The 20,502-nt window shown below is 53.5% G+C and overlaps 1 protein-coding gene across 1 annotated transcript; it reads left to right on the forward strand.

Moving 5' to 3' along the window:
• The first annotated feature begins 851 nt into the window (after nucleotides 1-851).
• On the forward strand, nucleotides 852-16,859 carry DEDD2 (death effector domain containing 2). Its single transcript, XM_061173600.1, has 5 exons — nucleotides 852-987; nucleotides 1,600-1,966; nucleotides 3,564-3,686; nucleotides 6,986-7,126; nucleotides 15,657-16,859. Exons 2-5 carry the CDS (start codon nucleotides 1,639-1,641, stop codon nucleotides 16,046-16,048), a joined length of 984 nt encoding a protein of 327 aa, XP_061029583.1. The 5' UTR covers nucleotides 852-987; nucleotides 1,600-1,638; the 3' UTR covers nucleotides 16,049-16,859.
• The last annotated feature ends 3,643 nt before the right edge of the window (nucleotides 16,860-20,502 follow it).

The following is a 20,502-nucleotide window of genomic DNA, read 5'->3' on the forward strand; positions in this document are numbered from 1 at the left end:
GAACAGGTCCGGGAAGGGGCCTTGTCTCAAGGCACGAGCGGGCCCTGACCTTGAGTCACCTAGGTGGGGGGCAGGGTGGCGGTGCTCAGACATGCAGCCTCGATGCCAAATCTCCTGATAGAGACCTGCTCTTGCCAGAGTGAAACTGGCAGGTGCAGGTTAAAGAAGGGCTATTGGGAGTCCCCGTGACCTTGGAGGGCAGAGATTGGAAGGGGTTATGGGGGGCATTAGAGTTCCTTGACGGGGGAGTCTGACTGTAATGGGGGAGTCATGATGGACGCCATCAGGAGGTGCACAGTGGAGATGGAGGGACCTATTGTAATCAGGAAGGAGGTATTGATTCCTAAGATGAGATGAGGGAGTCTTGGTCTTGATCGGGGAAGGAACTTATAGATGGGGGATTTCTGCTGGATGAGGAGGGATTGCAGTCGAGATCATGAGATGGCACAGATGAAATGTAGGTCGCCAAAAGAAGTAAGGGGCAGTCTAATAGAGGGGAGTCCAAGTCCGGATCATAAGGGACCTGGGTGCTACTCGGAGCCAGTGCGGTGGTGATTGTGGTCCTTTGCCATGGGCAGCTGGGAGCAGTGGTAATGTGGGCGTTTAGGTCGTGATTAGGAGGGGGCTGTAGTCTGTGACATGAGTAGTTTCAACAGGTCGTGAGGGCAACAAGGACCCTGTAGCTTATGTCACCGGCAGAAGCGATCCGGCAAAATGGTACCATATTCAGCCCAGACGCAGAACCGCTCTCGCTCTGCGCAGGCGCAGTACAGGGCGGCAGGACGTTACGGTTGGGGGCGGGCCCGGAGGGAGGGGCTTGGAAGCCTCTCTGCGCTTGCGCCTAAGGGGCGTGGCGGTCGCACCTGCGCGAGTTGGGGGAAGGAGGAGGAGCGAGGTGACGCAGGCGTAATAATAGAGAAGGTGCCAGAAAGATCCAAAACAAGTGGCTGCGGCCGTAGCCCAGGAGTCGTGAGGCGCCGGAATTCGGTGAGGATGTGGAGAGGCCTACAAGCTACTGGTGGCGGGTAGACCGGACCACCTGGGTGCTGGGGGGAGGGCGGTACCACCCTTACAGGGCGAGGGGGTCGGATTCGCACAGCGCCACCTGTGTGGAGCGAAGGGCTGCTTTGGTCGGTCCCATTGCAGGGGGCAGAGGGTCACTTTAGGACTGTACCACTTAGGTGGAGCTGTGGGGCTGATCGGACAGTACCTCTGGACGCAGCCAGGGAACATGTCTGGACAGTAGTACCCATAGTCAAAGGGCACTTGGCGGGGTGCCCCGCGTTGGGCCCCCAGGCTTGTTCGGACTGAGTCACTTAGTCGGGTGGGAGGTTTGTTCGGAACATACCACCTGGGGAGGGGCATTCGGGCTGGGCCTGCCCGACTGGTCGGAGGACGAGCGGGGTCTGGCGTCTGGACCTGTTACTAGGGGACCTCGGGCGATACCATTCTCTTGAGGGAGAAGGGGAAGGCTAAAACGGCTGGGACGTGAGGGTGGCCCTGCCCGGCGGCACGCGGAGGGGGACACGCACTGGCGGGGGTGAGGTCCGGGTCCCCGCGTCGCTGACCACTTCCCCCTCCCTGTTGTGTGTGTTCTAGGTCCTCGTTCTGAGCTTATTCCGCCCCCCTCCCCCGGGTATGGCGCTGTCCGGGTCGACCCCGGCCCCGAGCTGGGAGGAGGATGAGTGCCTGGACTACTACGGGATGCTGTCGCTTCACCGTATGTTCGAGGTGGTGGGCGGGCAACTGACCGAGTGCGAGTTGGAGCTGCTAGCCTTCCTGCTGGACGAGGTCCCCGGCGCCGCCGGCGGCCTGGCCCGCGCCCGCAGCGGCCTGGAGCTGCTGCTGGAGCTGGAGCGCCGCGGGCAGTGCGACGAGAGCAACCTGCGGCTGCTGGGGCAACTCCTGCGCGTGCTGTCCCGTCACGATTTGCTGCCACACCTGGCGCGCAAGAGGCGCTGGCCAGGTATGGTGGAATGGGAGGGTGACAGACTTCCGGTGGGGAGAGGGCCTTGCTTTCGCTGGGCCTCCACGGTGTCTGATATGGAGAGTGCCATCTCAGTTATGTGTCCCATCGCACTCTTTCCTCCTCCCAGGGTATCACTGAGAAACACAAGAGGGAGGAGGCATGGCATTGGGAGGGGTGAGCTTGTGGAATTTGGCTACATCAATAGTCATGTTTGTGGCGTCTGTTTACAGAGGGCTTACTTCTTGCCAGGCACAGCAGTAAGCCCTTCTTCATATGTACTGTTACCCTATATCCTCCCGGTAATCCTAAGAGGAAGTCCTGTCACCGTCCCCACTGTACAGGGAAAGCAGTAGGTTGGAGAAGTTAGGCAGATTGCCCACATATAACAGCTGAATCCTGTGTGTCCGGGGAATAGGGAACAGGAGTTACAGCTTGACGGGACTGACAAAGTGTTCCATGAGGAACAAACATTTGGGGAGAGTATCAAGACTATAAGACAGATGAACAATTTACTTTTTTAAATTCTGTATATGAAGATGATTTTATTTGAACGATTTACTTTTAGATGTAGTTATGGAAGGACTGAAACAGAGTCATGGAGCAGAGAGAGAAGGTGGGGAGTGGAATGCTTCAGAGTGAAAGGAGGCCCCTGTAAGATTCCATAACCAGTCAAGACCTTTCTGAGAAGGTGGCATTTGAACTGAGGCTGCACTGCCACTCTGGTGCATAGATCTCAGAGTAGGAAATTCCAGGCAGAGGGAAAGACAAGCTTTTAAGTCCTGAGGTAGGACTGAGTTTGGCATTGTCAGAGGCCAGTGTGGCAGGAGCAGAGGTCAAAGTAAGGGCAGAGAGGTAGGTGAGAAGCCATGTCACATAGGAGCTTGCAGATAACACAGCTAGAAAGTGGGAGCTAGGATTTAAACCTTGCTGGTTTGTCTCCAGAGTTGGTGCCCTTAATCCTTGTAAGGGAAGTGCTCCTATAGGACAGCAGTCCTGAGAAGGTGAAGAGCCCCTTGTGTGCATAGGCTTTGAGCTTTTGAGCCCTTGGCGGGATTACTAGAGGTGCTGTGGCTAGTTTAGGGAGGGGTTTTGTGAACTTCCCTGCCCAGGGTAAGCCCATGGGATTTGGGTAACCAGGAGAAAGGCATCCCTTGTGCAGAACTGACAGCATTTTTGGAAAAATATGTCTGGAGGTCAGGCTCTGGAAGAGAAGATTTGGGGACCCTGCAGAGGCCTGCTTACTCTTTGGGGCCTCAGGGAGAGCCGGGGGCAGTTGACGGATGGGGGCAGGCAGCATTGCAGGAATCCTGACCATAACTCAGCGTACAGGATAACTGACAGTTGGAGCTGCTGTAGACATGGATTGGGTGGCCCCAGAAGGTGATGAGTCTTTTACCCCGGGAGGCCCCGAACAATTACTGGGCTGCAGGTGTTTGAGAGGGAGTGGGTATCTAGGCTTTGAGTTCTGGGGAACTCAGGCACCCTGTGGGGCAGGCTTTCTTCTGGGGTGGGGGTAAGGGGGTGGGAATTGGAGGCTGGGCCTGGGAGAAGTCGCAGGCTTTGAATACTTCTTTCCATTCTTCTCTTCCCACAGTATCTCCAGAACGCTCCAGCTATGGCACGTCCAGCTCTTCTTCAAAGAGGACGGAGGGCGGCTGCCGTCGCAGTCAGCAGTCAAGGAGTTCTTCAAATGCTGAGCAGGGTCAGTGGGAGACAGGTGAGCCCAGCCCTGTGGGCGTGCCAGCAGTCTCTCTCTCTTCCTTCTGAACCCTGATGAACCTACCCCATCCTGATGCATCAAGGAAGGAGCCCGTGGGGTGATTCTGTCTCATTTTTGCTTTGTGTTTGTGTGTGTGTGTATGTGTGTGTGTTTGTTTGTTGTTGCAAAAGCACGTGTCCAGAAACAACTTATGGAATTGTTTCTTGTGGTTTTATATGTCATTTAAGTGGCACCACATCATGGGTGTCATTCTTCACATGGCTGTCTTTGTTGGACGTGTTTCTGAGATTTATTCATGTTAGGTTTCTAATTGGTTTTGTTTAATTGCCATGGCAATTTATCCACTCTCCTCCCCTCCCCCAAGTTTTTAATCATTCAAACGTATTTCAAATATACTGAGAAGTTGAAAGATTAGTACAGTGAATGTGTTTGTATCTTCCACCTAGACTCAGTAATTTTAACGTTTTGCCAGTTTTGCTTTATGTGCGTGTATATGTAATTCTGGGTTTTTTAAAAAAATATTTATTCGTTTGTTTGTTTTTGGCTTCATCGGGTCTTAGTTTCGGCACTTGGGATTTTTCGTTGCAGTGTGCAGGCTTCTCTCTAGTTGTGGCACTCGCGGGCTCAATTGCCTCGTGGCATGTGAGATTTTAGTTCCCCGACCAGGGATCGGACCTGCGTCCCCTGCATTGGAAGGTGGATTCTCAACCACTGGACCACCAGGGAAGTCCCTAATTCTGTTTTTCTTTGTTGAACTCTTTGAAAGTAAATTATAGGCATCAAGACATTTTACCCCTAAATTGGCAGGCATCTCCTGAGAATCAGAAGATTGTCTGATACCACTTTAAGACTACTGTCATACCTAAGGAAGGACATAAGTACTAATTCTCTGATATCCTAATGGTTCATTTTCACATCTTCTCAATATTGTCTGCACTTTCAGGACCCACTCACAGTTGTGTTGCTGTACATTCAGTTATTAGTCTCCTTAATCTCTTATTATGGAACCCCCCCCACCCCCACCCCGTACCTTTTTCTTTTTTCCCCCATGACATTGACCAGGCCACTTGTTTTGTACAATGTCCTGATTGTTTCCGGATATGCCTGATAATTTCTTGATGGTATCATTTAACTTATCCACCTGTCCCCTGTAGTTTGGGAATCGGGTTTGGAGAGTTGGTTAGATTCAGGTTACGTGTTTTTGGCTGGAATGCTCCGTGGTTGATGCCGTGGTCTTCACATTAGAGCACGTCAGGAGGCCTGGTTTTCCTGTTGTGAGTGAGCAAGTTTGATCACTTGGTTAAGGTGGTGTCTGCTGTATTTGTCCTTCGTATAGAGATATTTTTTCCCCTTCTGGTTAGTAAATAATCTATGGGATGACACTTTGGCATGTCGTGTTCCCCAGCAGCATCCCCAGTGGGTTTAGCAGCCATTGGTGATCTCTGCCTGAACCAGTTATTATATTGGTGTTCCTGAAGTGGTGTTTTTCTAATTCTTTCCTATGTCTATTAGCTGGCATTTTCTCAAGAGGAGTTTTACTTTTCTCCTTCCCTCCATCCCTCCCTCCCTCTTTTTACTTAGTGAGGGGTGTCACCATAGACTCAGGTATTTTTATTTATTTACTGTTATAATCAATTAGTTATTCTTCCTGATGTTCAAATTGGCTAGGTCCTGTGTCCTTTTGATGTGTCTCCATCATTCTTTGGGTGCTTCCTGCTTTGTAGGACTGCAAGATGGACTGCAAGATGTCCTGGATTCACTTGTATTTTCCCTTCCCCAGCCCTGGAATCAGCTGTTTCCAGAAGCCTGGTTTCTCTTAGAGGCAGCGGTATGTGGAGACCAAGATCTGGGTGCTGAGTATGTGCATTGTTTTTAGGCGCTTACAGGGAACAGAACTAGAAACTGCTTTTCATAAAAGTTCATATTAGCATTTTCAATTCAAACATAACATTATAAGGATTTTTTTTTTTTGGCTGCGCTGCTTGCGGGGATGTTAGTTCCCTGACCAGGGATTGAACCTGCGCCCTCAGCAGTGAAATTGTGGGGTCGTAACCACTGGACCACCAGGGAATTCCCTACAAGGACTTTTTTTTTAATTAATTTATTTTTGGCTGCGTTGGGTCTTCGTTGCTGTGTGTGGGCTTTCTCTAGTTGCGGCGAGCGGGGGCTGTTCTTCGTTGTGGTACGCGGGCTTCTCATTGCGGTGGCTTCTCTTTGTTGCGGAGCCCGTCTCTAGGGTGCGCGGGCTTCAGTAGTTGCGGCACACGGGCTCAGTAGTCCTACGAGGACTTTTTTGTCTTACACTGAAAATCTTGGTTCTTGGTAACATTAAGACGTGGACTTATTTTGGTTTATTTTACAACAATAATGAAATAGCTTCAAATTTATAATGTCAGTACCACTGCTGTGTCTACTGAATGAAACATAAGATATTTTTGTGGTTCTGATTGTTTTCAGAGTATATCCTACTGAGAGTTTACGTCAGAATGTTCTTGCTAGTTACTTAAGATCCTTCTTTTTCCTGCTGCTTGTTACTGATTTTATATGTAGCTAGATCCATTTGTTTCTGTTTCTGTTTAATTTTATGTTTTTTTTTGTTTCTTGTTAATTTTTTGAGTATGTTGTAAAACAGTTACATGATTCGAAAGTCAAAACTGAAGTATGTAAAAAAGATGTTTTTAGAAGTATCATTCCCATTGGTGTCTTTCTCCCTCCCAATAGATAATCAATTTTATTCATTTCTGACATAGCCTTACAGTGTTTCATCTTGCAAAAATAGCAAATAATGTATATATTCTTGTTTCCCCTCCTTTTTTATACAAAACATAGCAAATTGTAGATATTTGTTTTTCACTTGCTTTATTTCACTAAGCAATCTATTGTGGAAATTACTCTGTGTACTTTTTGCCAGACATTTACATTGTTCTCAGGTTTATGTGGTTAGGAACTATAAACAAAGCTCCAGCTACTGTTGTCCTGCCTGTTTCCTGGTGTGAGTAGTCAAGGTTTCTCTGGGGTCACACCTGAGCGTGGGACTGCCAGGTGGTGGGGTGTGCTCATCTGTCCTTTCTCTGGGGTCACACCTGAGAGTGGGACTGCCAGGTGGTGGGGTGTGCTCATCTGTCCTTCTAGATGATGCTAACTTGTACTTATTCGCCATCTTATGGCCCAGGAAGCAGAGAGGCTCACCCAGGGTCTGACAGCATGGAGTCCAGCCTTGAGCGCTTCCTTGGGCACCCACCTTGGCGCTCAACCCATCATCTGGTCTTCAACCTACACCATCTTTCTCTCCTCAGGTTCTCCCCCAACTAAACGGCAGCGGCGGAGTCGGGGCCGTCCCAGTGGTGGCGCCAGACGGCGGCAGAGAGGGGGTCCAGCCACCCCCCAGCAGCAGCAGGAGCCAGCCGGGCCCACCTCAGAAGGCAAAGTGACCTGTGGTAGGTGTCTGTGTGTGCCTTGGGAGTGCATGTGCAGTGCCTGTGGCAGCCAGTGGAGCTGAAGGGTGGGAGAAGTGGGCCCTCATCTGGGGTGTGACACCCAGTGGGTGGGCAGCAGCTCCATGCATCTGTACAGCACAGTGGAATCCCTGTCCTTTCTGTTGCCTACTCGCTTGTCTACATTCTGCCCAGAGTTGAAGGATTATGTTGTGTGCCGCCTCCTCCAGGAAGCCTTTCCTGACAGTCCCCTGCCCTCAATGTCATTTTTTGTTGGAGGAGCCAGGCAGGGGCTGAGCAGCTGGGCCTGGCAGGCCTCAGAGCAGATGGGAGTTAGATTTTATTCTATGAGTCAAGTGCTTTCCAAGGGTTTTTAGCAGGGGAGTGAAGTGATCTGATACCAGTTTTTAAAGGAACTCCGATTTCATCTGGAAAATCAGTTAATAAATGAGTTACAATTTGCAGAGTGCTTAGAACAGGGCTGGACATGTAGCACATGCTCTGTAGGTGCACATGAAATAAATCCAACAAAGTGGAAGCAGGGAAATGAGTGGAGGGGCTTCACAGTCCAACAAGGATGAGGCAGAGGTCTGGCCTGGGGTAGTGGCGTTGGAGAGGGTGAGAAGGAGGTGGACTTAAGGAAATAAAGAAACATTTTGGATATAGGGTTGACTGTACCTGCAGACAGGTGGGTTGGGTGGGTTAGGGGACTCTGCTATGCAGACTCATGCAGACCTTGCCCTTGAGAAATTCTCACTGGTCCTGAGGGGAGGACACAGGCACGGGGAGGCCACACGCTCTCTCACACACTCCCGCACGCCCCTCTGGTACCCCCTCCTCTGAGTTGGGCAAGGCTCTGGTCACAGAGGGTATCAGCTGGTGAGTGGCTCAGGCTGGATGGGTGGGGGTGGAATTACAGGAGGGAAGGTTGAGGGGCAGGTGGCGGCAGCTCTGCATCCCCCAGGAGACCTTGGCCTCGGGGCGCTTCCTCCTGCCATCTGCAGAGCCTCCAGCCCCCAGAGCGCATGAGCCTGCCTCCTCCCGGTGCCCATTGCGGCCCCCCGGGCCCTGGTGGTCCTAGCCGCTCCCTAGATGAGGCTGTAGACGCCTGTGCTGGCTGCTTTCAGGGGAAACAGGCCAGTGGAGCCAGCCAGAGTCCTCAGACAGCCCGCACTTGAGGGGGTGGCTGTTTGGTCGTGCCTCTCCCCAGAGTCAGGAGTTCATTACCAGAGCCACCCCCTGGCTGGGTGGCCTAGAGAGTCACTGCCTCCCTAGGGAGCAGACCAGGCTGAGGCCGGCAGGGTCTTGCTGCTGGAGGCCTCCGTCTCTTCTCTGAGGGTGGGGAGGTTGTGAACTCTGGTGTGGCGGTCTCTTGCTGTGGGGCATGGCTGTGCAGGTCTGACTGCTGACTCACCAGGCAGGGTGGGGCCGGAGGGAGGCTTTCCCCGGTAGGCCCCTGGTTTTCTGCCCTGAAGATGGCGATGGCCTAGTCCCAGGGGTGGAAGGAGGTCCCTCCAGACCTGAGTGAGGAACGGGTCTGCCATTCTTGCCGCCTCCTCCCCTGTGATAGCTATGGGGGTCGACCCCCAGGCAGCTGCCTTCCACTGAGGGATAGAACCAGACTGAACTCCTGAGGCCCCAAGAGTGTGAGGCAGGGGCCATGGGAGATCCTGGGCTCAGACACAGGACCTCTGAGTTTGCACACCCCTCTCAGGGCCGTCCACTGCGCTCTGTGCTGAGCGTGCTCCTCACCTCACCTTGAGTTCTCAAGACGGCCCTTGGGGTACGGGTGCCGTCCCCCACTGTGCGGAGTGGCAGGGCTGGGCTGGAGCTCGGGTTTGCTCATCTGGTTGTTCCACGTGTGTTTATAGAGCATTGACTACCTGCTTACATCCCGCAGAAGGGACTGGAGGCCCCTGCCCTCATGGAGCTTGTGTTCTGGTGGGAGGAGAAGGCTCAGGGAAGGAAGAGAAACTTCAGATGTCAGCTGTGAGGAGAAACAAGCAGGGGGAGGGGGTAGAGAATGATGGAAAATGCAGTTCTAGGTGGATTTTCAAGGTAGGGTGGTCTAGGAAGGCCTCTCAGAAGACAGGAAGAGAGGTAGGAGTGTGTGGATGGGTGAGGCAGGGTGTTTCAGATTGAGGGGACAGCAGGAGCAGAGGCCTGTGTGGGGACATGGCAGTGGTGGTGCTGGGATCGAGAGGAAGCTGGCAGGGCTGGAGCAGAGGGGGTGCGGGAGGCTGCCAGGAGGTGAGGGCAGCAGAGGTGACCAGGGGCCCATCCTGCAGAGCCTGGGAGCCACGGGCCAGGCTTTGCATTTTTTTAAATGATGGAAAGCAGTTGGAGGACTTGAATGACAGGCTGAGCTTTGCGTTTTTTCCCTTCAGTGTTTCCTGTGGAGAAGAAATAGAAGCATACAGATTAGCATAACGAATCCTGGCTCCCTGGCACCCAACCTCAGCAGTTGTCAGGTCGTGGCTGATCTTGTTTCATTAGCCACGTTGTTTTGGAGTCAGTTCCAGGTGTCCTTTTATTTCACTGGTAGATTTTTCACTGTGTATTTCTAGAAGATAAGAATTGGGGAGTTCCCTGACGGTCCAGTGGTTAGGACTTGGACTTGGCGCTTTCACTGCCGTGGCCCGGGTTCAGTCCCTGGTTGGGAAACTTAGATCCTGCAACCTGCGCAGCCAAAAAAAAAAGGATAAGAATTCTTAAAAAAAAAAAATCACACCAAAAAAATAACAATAACTTCTTACTCTCATGTGTCTGCTCAGTGCTTAAATTTCTAATTCTTATAAATATTGGTTCTTTTAAGTCTCTCCTAATTTATAGGATTCCCCCACCACCTCTGATTTCTCCCCCACCACCCTTGCATTGTATTTGTTGAAAGTAGTTGTCCCGTAGTGTTTCCCAAAGACTGGATGTTACAGATTGCATTCTGCGGTAGGATTGACAGAACGTGTTCCCCTGTCGTCTGTATTTCCTGAAAATTGGTAGTTGGGCCTGAAGAGGCTTGATCAGATTCTGGTTTGATGGTTTTGTTTTTTTGTTTTCTTATTTTGGCCACGCTGTGTGGCTTGCAGGATCTTAGTTTCCTGACCAGGGATCGAACCCCCGCCCTTGGCAACGAAAGTGCAGCATCCTAACCTCTGGACCGCCAGGAAATGCCCTTCTTTTTTTTTTTTTTAAATTATTTTAATTAATTAATTAATTAATTTTGGGGGCTGCATTGGGTCTTCGTTGCTGCGCATGGGCTTCTCATTGCGGTGGCTTCTCTTGTTGCATGGGCTTCAGTAGTTGTGGCTCGAGGGCTCTAGAGCACAGGCTCAGTAGTTGTGGCGCACGGGCTTAGGTGCTCCGCGGCATGTGGGATCTTCCCGGACCAGGGATCAAACCTGTGTCCGCTGCATTGACAGGCGGATTCTTAACCACTGCGCCACCAGGGAAGCCCCCCCTTCTGTTTTTTTTCAAGCTCACCTCCTAGGTGGTATTGTGCTCTTCCTTTAGGAAGCAGGCAGAGGCTGCTTGTCTCTTACTGCCCTTGGTGGCAGCAGCTGCTCACTGCCTCCATCCATTAGTTCAGGAAAGGTTGAAGAACTTTACAGTGACACCGTGACTCTGGCTGTGCCTTGGGGAAAAGACTGGAGCAGGAGAGGGGGCCGGCTTTAGTCCAGAGGAGGTGCTGGTATTGGTGTGGCATTGGAGGGCGGAGTCTTTTCCTTAGAGCTTACTGGCTGATTCTCTCTGCTGGGCACAGGTCCTCTGTGTCCCCAGCCTTTCCTATTAGTAACTCCCGGAGGGGAGACTTGAGTGAGAGTTATCCCTGGCCTCCAACCACACCCAGCACAGGGTCTGGCATGGAAGGCTGCTCACCTGCTCACCTGGGCCTGTCCCTCATGCCTTTCCTGATCCCCCACTGGAAAGCCCCTCCCGTTTCCCTCTGCTGCCCATTCTGTCCCAGAGGAGAGACTGATGAGGTGTCGGGTAGAGGGACAAGAGAGTGTTGGGGGGCTTCCCTGGTGGCGCAGTGGTTAAGAATCCGCCTGCCAATTCAGGGGACACGGGTTCGAGCCCTGGTCCAGGAAGATTCCACATGCTGCGAGTAACTAAGCCTGGGCACCACAACTACTGAGCCTGTGCTCTGGAGCCCACGAGCCACAACTGCTGAGCCTGTGTGCCACAACTACTGAAGCCCGCACGTGCCTAGAGCCCGTGCTCTGCAACAAGAGAAGCCACCGCAATGAGAAACCCGCGCACCGCAACGAAGAGTAGCCCCCGCTCTCCGCAACTAGAGAAAGCCCGTGTGCAGCAACGAGGACCTAATGCAGCCAAAAATAAATAAATAAATAAATTTATTTAAAAAAAAGTGTTGGGGCCCGCCTGAGTGCAGGAAGCGGGAGCAGCTCTCCTCTTGGAAGACGGGGCCCCACCCTCCGCCCTGGGGGCAGGGAGCATCTCCCTACCATTGGAGAGGGACTGTTGACAAATGCGTGGTGTGTTCCTGGCCGGAGGAAACTATTCAGCTACCTTTAGCCTTCCCTGAGTGCTGCCCTGGCTCTTTTTCTGACCGCCCTGCTGCTTCTGCAGAGCAGCTGGAGTTGGCTTGGTGTCCTGAGGCCACTTCCTTCCTGCTGCACTCAGAGGAGTGCCAGACACTGGCCTCAGCCCTTTACCTGAATCCAGCCATGTAATCCTCACAGTGGCCCCATGAGAACAGGTACTGGGGTGAGGTGGTTCTATGGAGGAGGCCACCGAGGTGCAGAGAAGTGTGGTCAGCTCAGGAGGCCCCAGACTCCCCGCCCCAGCCTGCCAGGGCGCGGTCAGCCCCGCGCCTCCAGTTGTCCCCTTGTACCCTTTTCCACCATGCTGGCCCCCAGCCTGTGAATGCCCCAAGTTCATTTTTTGCCTCTGGACTTTCACACACACGGATCTCTTCTGGGAAAGTCGTTCTTCTCTTTTCACTGCTTTCCTGTCTCGACTTACTTGTCCTCTTGCACATTTTACTTCCTATGTCATTTCCCGGAGAGGTCCTCTCTGATTGTTTTGATCTGAATCGTTCTCTATAATTTCCTCTCCTGACCTTTGGAATGTCTTTTAATTATGGACTTCTGTGTATGGTTGTATGAGAGGCAGCAAACAGGATAGCGATAGTTAAAAGAGCTTGGGCTCTGGAGCCAGGCATCTCGGTTGGAATTCCAGCTCTGCCACTTCCTGCCTGTGTGGCCTTGGGCAGGTGACTCATCCTCTGTGCCTTAGTTTCCTCATCTACAAAATGGGGACAATAGCACTGCCTCATAAGGTTGCAGGCATGATCAAAAAGGTCAATAGATGTGAAATGTGTAAAGGTAGTACAGTAAGTACTATATAAGTGTTACCTACGGTTAAGTTATTTTGACGAGGAATGAAGAGAGATTGTGCGTGATGCCCGTGATTCAGGGCCGGGGTGGAGTGGTGGCTCAGGTAACGCACATCTCTCCTTTTCTCCAGTGGGGCTTCCCTGTCCTCCCCTTCTGTGTACTGTCCTCTTGTGTTCCAGACCAGAGGTTGGGCCATGTCTTCAGCTGTATTTGGGATAATGGAAGTGCTGTGAGGACTCCAGGGTTAAGACAGGGAAAGCACCGGGGTAGGGCCTGGCCTATGCAAAGTGCTCCTCGACTGGGGCTCACATGTCTTCCAGTCCCACTTGTGGCGGGGTGCTCGTGTCTCCCCACCGTCCCTGGCACTTAGTAAATGTCTGTTGAATGGAAGGATGAATGGGACACATGAGGATCCCCCCTGATCCTGTCCTCCTTCCACCCCCACCACGCCTGGTGGGCTCTGGGTGAATAGACAGTTTCCACCGCAGGTCTAGTAGCAGTCCGTGCTGAGGAGAAAGGCCATCTGGGAGGTGATTCACCTGGCGGGCCACAGGTCCCGTGAGCCGGGCCTTGGTGGGTGATGGGCATTCTGGGCAGAAGAGGTGGACAGGTCATTTTGTGAGTAAGGCTTGTACTGGGACCACTTCCCTTGTGACTGGAGGGCAGGGTATGGGAGGATGTAGCTGGGATTGAAGGAGGGGAGGGGAGGAGGTTGGCTCAGGGGCCCAGGTGAGCGAGGGTGAGGCCTAGGCAGGGGCTATGGCGGTAGAGAGGTGAGTGTTGAAATCACAGTTCCTGTTTTGGGGTGCCTTCGGCGTCTAGGCCCTGGGTCAAATGCTTCATGAGTTGCCTAATTTAATCCTCATGACCCCATCGTGCAGCAGGGACCTCTTGTTTGTCTGTTTGTTTTTCAGATGGGGAAACGGAGGCTCAGAGAGGTGAGGTCACATGCCCAAGGCCCCACAGCTAGAGAGTGGCGGAGCCGGGACTCGCCTCAAGGTCTGTCGTTCTCCGCCACCAGGCTCTGTGCCTCTGCCACTGAGCAGCCCCGTGCGGCCTTGGACAGGTGCTGCCCCTCCCAGCCCCCTGCCTCCCGGCTCATGCTCATGGAGGGCACGGCTAGACACTCAGAGGAGCCCAGGGTGGGGGCCCAGAGGTCTTATCTGATCCTTAGGGTGGGGGGAGCCAGGTCTGAGTGTTGTGGGAAGTCCTGGGGGCTAAGGCCAGGTGGGTTTTCCTGGGCCTCAAGCAGAGAGGGTGAGCTTCCCCTCAAGGCAGAAAAAGGAAGCATTTGGGGTTTGGGGTGGGAGGAGGAAGTGGGTGGTGCTGAGAAGTCGCCTGGGGAAGCAGGGACCTGCCTTCTACTTTCTGCTCTGTGGTGACACATCTTTGAAAGGTGAAAGGAGTCAGGGGTACGACACTTCCCCTCCCAGAGCTTCAGTTACCTCATCTGTCAGATGGGTTCATTGTGGCCGCTGCCCCACAGGGCTGATCAGGCTGACTCTCCAAGGGCAAAGCGTTTGGCACATCAGAGCTGCTGGTGGCTGCCATTTTTTAGCACCCATTGGTGGACCATCATCTGAACAGGCTTTCCAGTAGGGATTGTCCCCTGGTTTAGGCTGGAACCTGGGCTCAGAGAGGTGGTGACTTGTCCCAGGTCACATAGCTAGCGCCTGAAGGCTCCTGGATTAGAATCAGCTCCACTGACCTGAAGCTGCTCTGTGGGGCGTGGGAGTGTCAGTGCCCTCTGTCATGCCTTGCTACTCCCTGGCCGTGCGACCTTGGGCAAATCATTTCTCCTTGCCTCCATTTCCCCATCTGTAAGTTGGGATGACAGTAGGGCCTGCCTCACAGGGTCGTTTGTGAATTAAATGAGTTCGTGTGATTCTGCTGCTTGTCATTTCCAGCTTGTAGCAGATCCTCAGGATAGCCTTTGTTGTGAGTGGAGAGGAAGTTCTGTTAGTAGCCCGATTCACAGGTGGGAGTTCAGTAATCCCACAGGGGGGTGATATGCCTGAGGTCACATTTACAGGGATAGCCTTGGAAGTTCCATGTCCTATCCCCTGCACAGAACTGCCACCACATTTGGGTGGATGTAGGCAGGGTTATAAGTGACAAACACAACTCAGACTGGCTTAAGCAAAAAGGAACTTGATTATAGCTGAAGATCCAGGTGCTCCAGGCACACGTGATGAACCTCAGGAGTCTTTTCCTCTCTATCCTTGGCCTTCTGTAGGTTTCATTCTCTCCCCTCCTGGTGGCAAAACGGCCCCCAGCAGCTATGGGCTTAACAGCCCACCTTCTTGGCAGCCTCTGTGGAAAGAGAGCTGCTGCTTGCAGTAGAGCCAGCCCAGTTCCAGCCTTGAGCCTCCTGGGCCTGGTGCTTGCTTGGTGGTTGGGGGGCTGAGGATATGACTGGCCCCACATGAATCTCCCTGTTCGAGGATGCAAGAGGGGTAAAGCTGCTTACTTAAAAGCAAGTCCATTCATTCGTGCATTGGTTCTTTCACAAATGTGTATTGGGTACCTACTGTATGTCACGGGGCTACACTAGTGAACAAGACAGACAAAAATCCCTTCCTTCAGGGAGCTCACGTTGGGGGGAGACAGGTGATAAGCCTGACGGTAAGGGAGAGCTTAGAGTAGGTTAGAAGGTGATAAGTGCCTTGGGAAGAAATGCAGCAAGGAAAGGGGAGCTGGGAATCCTGGGGCCGGGTGGTGGTGGTAAACAGGGTGGTCGAGGTAGGTTCACTGGGGAGGTGGCCTCTGAGCAAAGGCCTGTAGGAAGTGAGGGAGTAAGTCCTGTGGATGCTGGGGAGAGAACACCCCGGGCTGAAGGAGAGGCAGGGCCGGGCAGAACCTGCCTGCTGGTTGGGGGAGCAGCGAGGAGGTGGTGAGGCTGGAGTGGGGCACGTGAGGGGAAGAGCAAGGCCACCAGGTCAGGAGGTAACAGGTCAGACCACAAGAGAGAAGCCGAGTGAGGGTGTCACCCGTACTTGGGTGTGGTTACCAGAAGGGGGAAGGATGTGGGGCTGGTGCAGTGCAACCCACAGTGAGGGCAGCAGGAGGAGGCTGGAGGGAGCGAGGGAGGGTGGCGGTCCCCCTCTTCCCCCTGGCCCCCCTGCGCCATGTGTCGGGTGTCGGCCCCTCCCTGACCAGTCCCTCCTTCTCCGCAGACATCCGGCTCAGGGTGCGAGCAGAGTACTGCGAGCATGGGCCGGCCTTGGAGCAGGGCGTGGCATCCCGGCGGCCCCAGGCCCTGGCACGGCAGCTGGACGTGTTTGGGCAGGCCACGGCGGTGCTGCGCTCACGGGACCTGGGCTCTGTGGTCTGTGACATCAAGTTCTCAGAGCTCTCCTATCTGGACGCCTTCTGGGGTGACTACCTGAGTGGTGCCCTGCTGCAGGCCCTGCGGGGCGTGTTCCTGACTGAGGCTCTGCGTGAAGCCGTGGGCCGGGAGGCTGTCCGCCTGCTGGTCAGTGTGGACGAGGCCGATTACGAGGCTGGCCGGCGCCGCCTGCTGCTGATGGAGGAGGAGGGGGGAAGGCGCTCGCCTGAGGCCTCCTGATCCTGGATCTGGCAGGACTGACCCCACCTCCTAGCCTCTGGGCCACCTTCTCGCCTGGAGGATGTCGACCATCTCTACTCCTAGAGGACTGTCACTCCACTAGCTCTGAGGACTGTGACAGCCAGGCCCCTTGATAGACCCTCCCACAGGATGTGGGCTTTGAGGCCTAAACCACTTCCAGCTGAGGTTCCTTTCCAACACCCCCCCCGCCCCCCCCCCCCCGCCCATTAGGTGCGTTCCCTTCAGGAGGCCAGGGTCTCAGGCCTGCAGATCCGAAAGGAAGGGAGGCATAGCCACACACCAAAGGCCCCTTTCACATCGTATTCCTGACCCTGGGCTGTGTGCATGCACGCACGCTGCCCCCTCTGAAATCTCTCCTGGGCTCCTGCCCTGGCCTGTTCCACTTACTGCTTTGGCCTAAGGGCTTCTCTCTCAGGATCTCTGATTATACCGCCCCCGAACCCTGAGCTTCAGCCACGCCAGTGGGCACTGGAGCTGGGGTGCATCTGGGGCCTGCTCACCTTGCCCGCACATCTCTACAGCCAGCCGGGCTCTGCCCAGCTTCCACACACAGACCTGGCTCTCCCCCTTCTCCTGCTCCCTCAAGCTGGACACAGATTTGCACATGGATCTGCACCGAGTGTCACACACGTGTTGCAGCGGCATCAGACCAAGTGTGCTGTTTCCCAGGAGGCCAGGACCAGGAACCAACTTCTTTCTCAGAAAGGGAAGGCAAAGGCTTGGGGCTGATGGGAAAGGCCTTTTATGAGTGACACCAATAAAACTGCCCTGGATAGGGCATAGGTGGGCATCAAGGCTGTACTCTTTCTTTATGGGCTGGAGGAAGGAGCTGATTAGAGCCTGGGCCCAGTACCAATCCCGGAGTTCCTCGCCTGGTATCTGGCTGGAGGGTGGGCAGGATGCTGTACCATCATGTGCCGGCTGCTGCCATGGGCTTGCCCTCCTTTTGGCTTCAGTTTCCTCATCTGTTGAAGGAGGAAATACTGCCTTGGAGTCATAGACTCTCCCAACCTCATTCACAAGTGCTTCGCTCCTGTATGTCCTTGGGAGTGCTGGTATTTTTTAACTAGTTCGGTGAGGTGGGCCAGCTGTCTATCTCCAAGACCGACAGAGCCCAAGGGTTTGGAAACCAAATGGACCAGCAGCCAGTGCTCTCTGCCTAGAAGCCTCTCCAGGTGCTCTTCACCCCTCACATCTTCTGGACAGTTACTTATCTTAAATCGGGATCTCTGTTGTTTCTCCTCCTGAGGCCAAATGCTACTTCCTGCTGCCCCGTGGCTACAGCTGAGGTTGTGGCCTCTTGCTCTTTCCCTACTCCTTGTTTTAAGAGTGTAGGAACTCAAGTTTCTTACACAATACTGGGGGCTTTCCTTCCTGGGCGAGAAGGGGACCTGGGTTGGGAGTTGGGGAGGGGGAGGGCAGGGATTCCCAACTGCTGGCTTTTCTTGGGGGAAAGGATGCAGCTATCCACGCCTGGGAACCTGTCCTGGACCCCTGACCTGTGTTGATATACAGGGATACAGTGGCAAGTCTAGGAGTTGAATCCTGTCCAGGAGTCCAGACCTGACCCATCTAGTTGCTGTGTGATCCCAGACTGTCTCCATTTACCTTTTCTGGGAGGGAGGTAATGTCTGCTGGGCACCTAGATAAGATCTATTTAATACTTAGCCAGCTGTGTGAAGTAGGGATTTTGGAAGTGACTTGCCTCAGGAGTAGAGAAGCACTGAGGTGGCAAACTGCTCTCTGCTGGTGGATGCCGTCAGGTTGGGAAGGCAGGTGGGTGCTTCCACGTGCTTTCTCCTTCCCTCAACTAGGGGAGTCTCCTTGGCTGGTATGGGACATAGGCTTGCTTTTCACGACCTGTCAACATCTGGGGCCTTCCTCTACCTGGGGCTTCCTGTGCTTGTGGGGTGGGGGTTGCTGCTTGTCCTCACCTACCCTGAGCTAAACTTCAGCGTCCGCCTCTCCCTCAGGCCCTGGGGCGTCTCCCCACCAACCTCCAGGTTGCGAATGGTGGGCCCAGCCTCTTTAGCGGACAAGATTCAGGCCCTGGCCCTCCCCCCACCTCCACTCCCATCCCTGCTTCAGTTCCTTGCTGAAGCCCCCCCCCCCGCCCCGGCCCCCTGCCTCAGCCCCGCCCTATTCCTTAGGCCCTCCCTCCTACAAGCTCCGCCCCATGCCTTAGGCCGCGCCCGCTCCACCCTTTTCAGCCGGGGGTGGGGAGTGGGGTGCGTCTTTCGTGGCAAGTGCATGCCGGAAGTAAGGGAGCCTAACTTTGAGGCCGCGGAGCCGGAGGCCGCGGGAGCCTGTGCGGGCGCAGTGTGTGCCAAGAGTCGGCGGTGGCGGGAACCTCGAGGCAGTGTCTTGCGCTTCCAGACCCTCCCTGAGCGCATGAGCTAGGGAGCTCGCCTGGCCTCGCCAGAGCCCGTGTTGGGTGTTTGACAGTGTCCTGAGGAGGCCTATTAAGTGGGTCAGACCCAGGCTAAGAGGACAACCCAGGGAGATCAGAGAGCTTCAGAAGTCGAGAAAGATTCTATGGGGCAGGACATGGACGGGCTGCAGCCAAGGGAAATAGGGGCCTGTGGGAGCTCAGAGGAAGGCGGGCCATGGTTTCACAGAGGAGAGGAGCCTGGAGCTGGCTCTTGAAGGATGAGTAGGAGTTCAGCAGAATGACAGAGAGGGGCCATTCCAGGCAGAGAACATTCCTCGAGGAGGCCTTAGGGAACATTCCTGAATGGGATGTAGAGAGACGGATGGACTGAGTCAAAGGTAAGAGGCAATGCAGAGTCAGCCACGCCCTCTTTCGGTCAGCAGTCATCTCCTACCACACTGCTAGCAGACACACAGGGGCCCTGACAATGGCAACGTGAGGTGGTAAGTGAGGCAGGCCCAGTGTGCCTGCACAGCAGCACATGTTCCGAGAGGCCTCCCGGTTGCCCGGCCCTGGGCTGGCTGGCCCCTGCTGGGGATCCTGAGAGGACTCTAGCCTGGGCGCTGGCTCTGGACAGCTCCTGTTCTGGTGGGTGAGCCAGACTGGGACACCGTGGGTCACAGCCCAGAGTGGTCAGTGACTGAACAAGCAGCAGAGGCTGGGGGTGCTCAGATGACCCTGGATGGAGGGACCCAGGAAAGCTTCATGGATTGGGAAGCTCCCTGTTCATTTTATTAAAAATTATCACCACCACCGCCGCCACCAAGGTACTTTTTTTTTTTTTTTTGGCCATGCGGCATGAGGGATCTTAGTTCCCCGACCAGGGATCGAATCCGCGGCCCCTGCAGTGGAAGCGCCTAGTCATAACCACTGGACCGCCGGGGAAGTCCCAACAAGATACTTTTGTGAAATATAACAAATATCACAATATAACATATAATTGTGAAATACAACATTCAGAAAAGTGCATAAAACATAAATGTACAGTTAGTAAGCTGTTGTAAAACACCCGTGCCTCCCATGATAAGACATACATTAGCAGCACCCCAGAATTCCCCCCACCCCCTTTCTGTCATGTGCGCCCTCCTGATCACAACTCTCCTCTTCCCCTAGCTAGGAACACTACTCTTTCTTTTACAGTAATAATTCCTTGCTTTTCTTTAACTTTCTAGTTTTATGTCACTCAGTGAAATAGTTAATTTTATCTCTTTTTGAATTTGATATAAATGGAGTCATACAATATGTTTTCTGTTGTGTCTAGTTTCTTTTGTTCAGCCTTGTGTCTGTGAGATTCTTCCACGTTCTGTTTATTTGTAGTTGACTCATTTTTATTGCTGCGTGGTATTCATTGTATGACCATCCCACAGGTAGTTCATGCATTGCACTGTTGATGGACATTGGGTTGTTAGCAGTTTGGAGCTGTACTGTATAATGTTGCTGTGAACATTCTTACGTGTGTGTGTGTGTGTGTGTGGTGTGTGTGTGTGTGAACAAATGCTTACTTTTTTCTTTTTTTAAATTTATTTTTGGTTGCATTGGGTCTTCGTTGCTGCGTGTGGGCTTTCTCTAGTTGCGGCGAGTGGGGGCTTCTCTTCATTGCGGTGTGCGGGCTTCTCATTGCGGTGGCTTCTCTTGTTGCGGAGCACGGGCTCTAGGCACGCGGGCTTCAGTAGTTGTGGCTCGTGGGCTCTGGAGCGTAGGCTCAGTAGTTGTGGTGCATGGGCTTAATTGCTCCGTGGCATGTGGGATCTTCCCGGACCAGGGATCAAACCTGTGTCCCCTGCATTGGCAGGCAGATTCTTGTCCACTGTGCCACCAGGGAAGCCCAATGCTTACATTTCTGTTGGGATATACCTGGAAGGAGAATTGGAGAATTCCTGGACATGGGCAAGAGTATGTTCAGGTTTGGTCAATACTGCCTAATTAGTTTCCTATGAGTGCTGTAACAAATTACCACAAACCTAGTGGATTAACACAACATAAATGTATTCTCTCACAGTTC

The sequence above is a fragment of the Eubalaena glacialis genome, chromosome 18 (genome assembly GCF_028564815.1).
Source record: "Eubalaena glacialis isolate mEubGla1 chromosome 18, mEubGla1.1.hap2.+ XY, whole genome shotgun sequence".
NCBI lineage: Eukaryota > Metazoa > Chordata > Mammalia > Artiodactyla > Balaenidae > Eubalaena > Eubalaena glacialis.

Coding starts and splice junctions, on each gene's coding strand:
- DEDD2 (XM_061173600.1), top strand. CDS start 1,639: ATGGCGCTGTCCGGGTCGACCCCGGCCCCGAGCTGGGAGGAGGATGAG. Junction 1,967..3,563: donor GCGCAAGAGGCGCTGGCCAG/GTATGGTGGAAT, acceptor CTCTTCCCACAG/TATCTCCAGAACGCTCCAGC. Junction 7,127..15,656: donor AGAAGGCAAAGTGACCTGTG/GTAGGTGTCTGT, acceptor CCTTCTCCGCAG/ACATCCGGCTCAGGGTGCGA.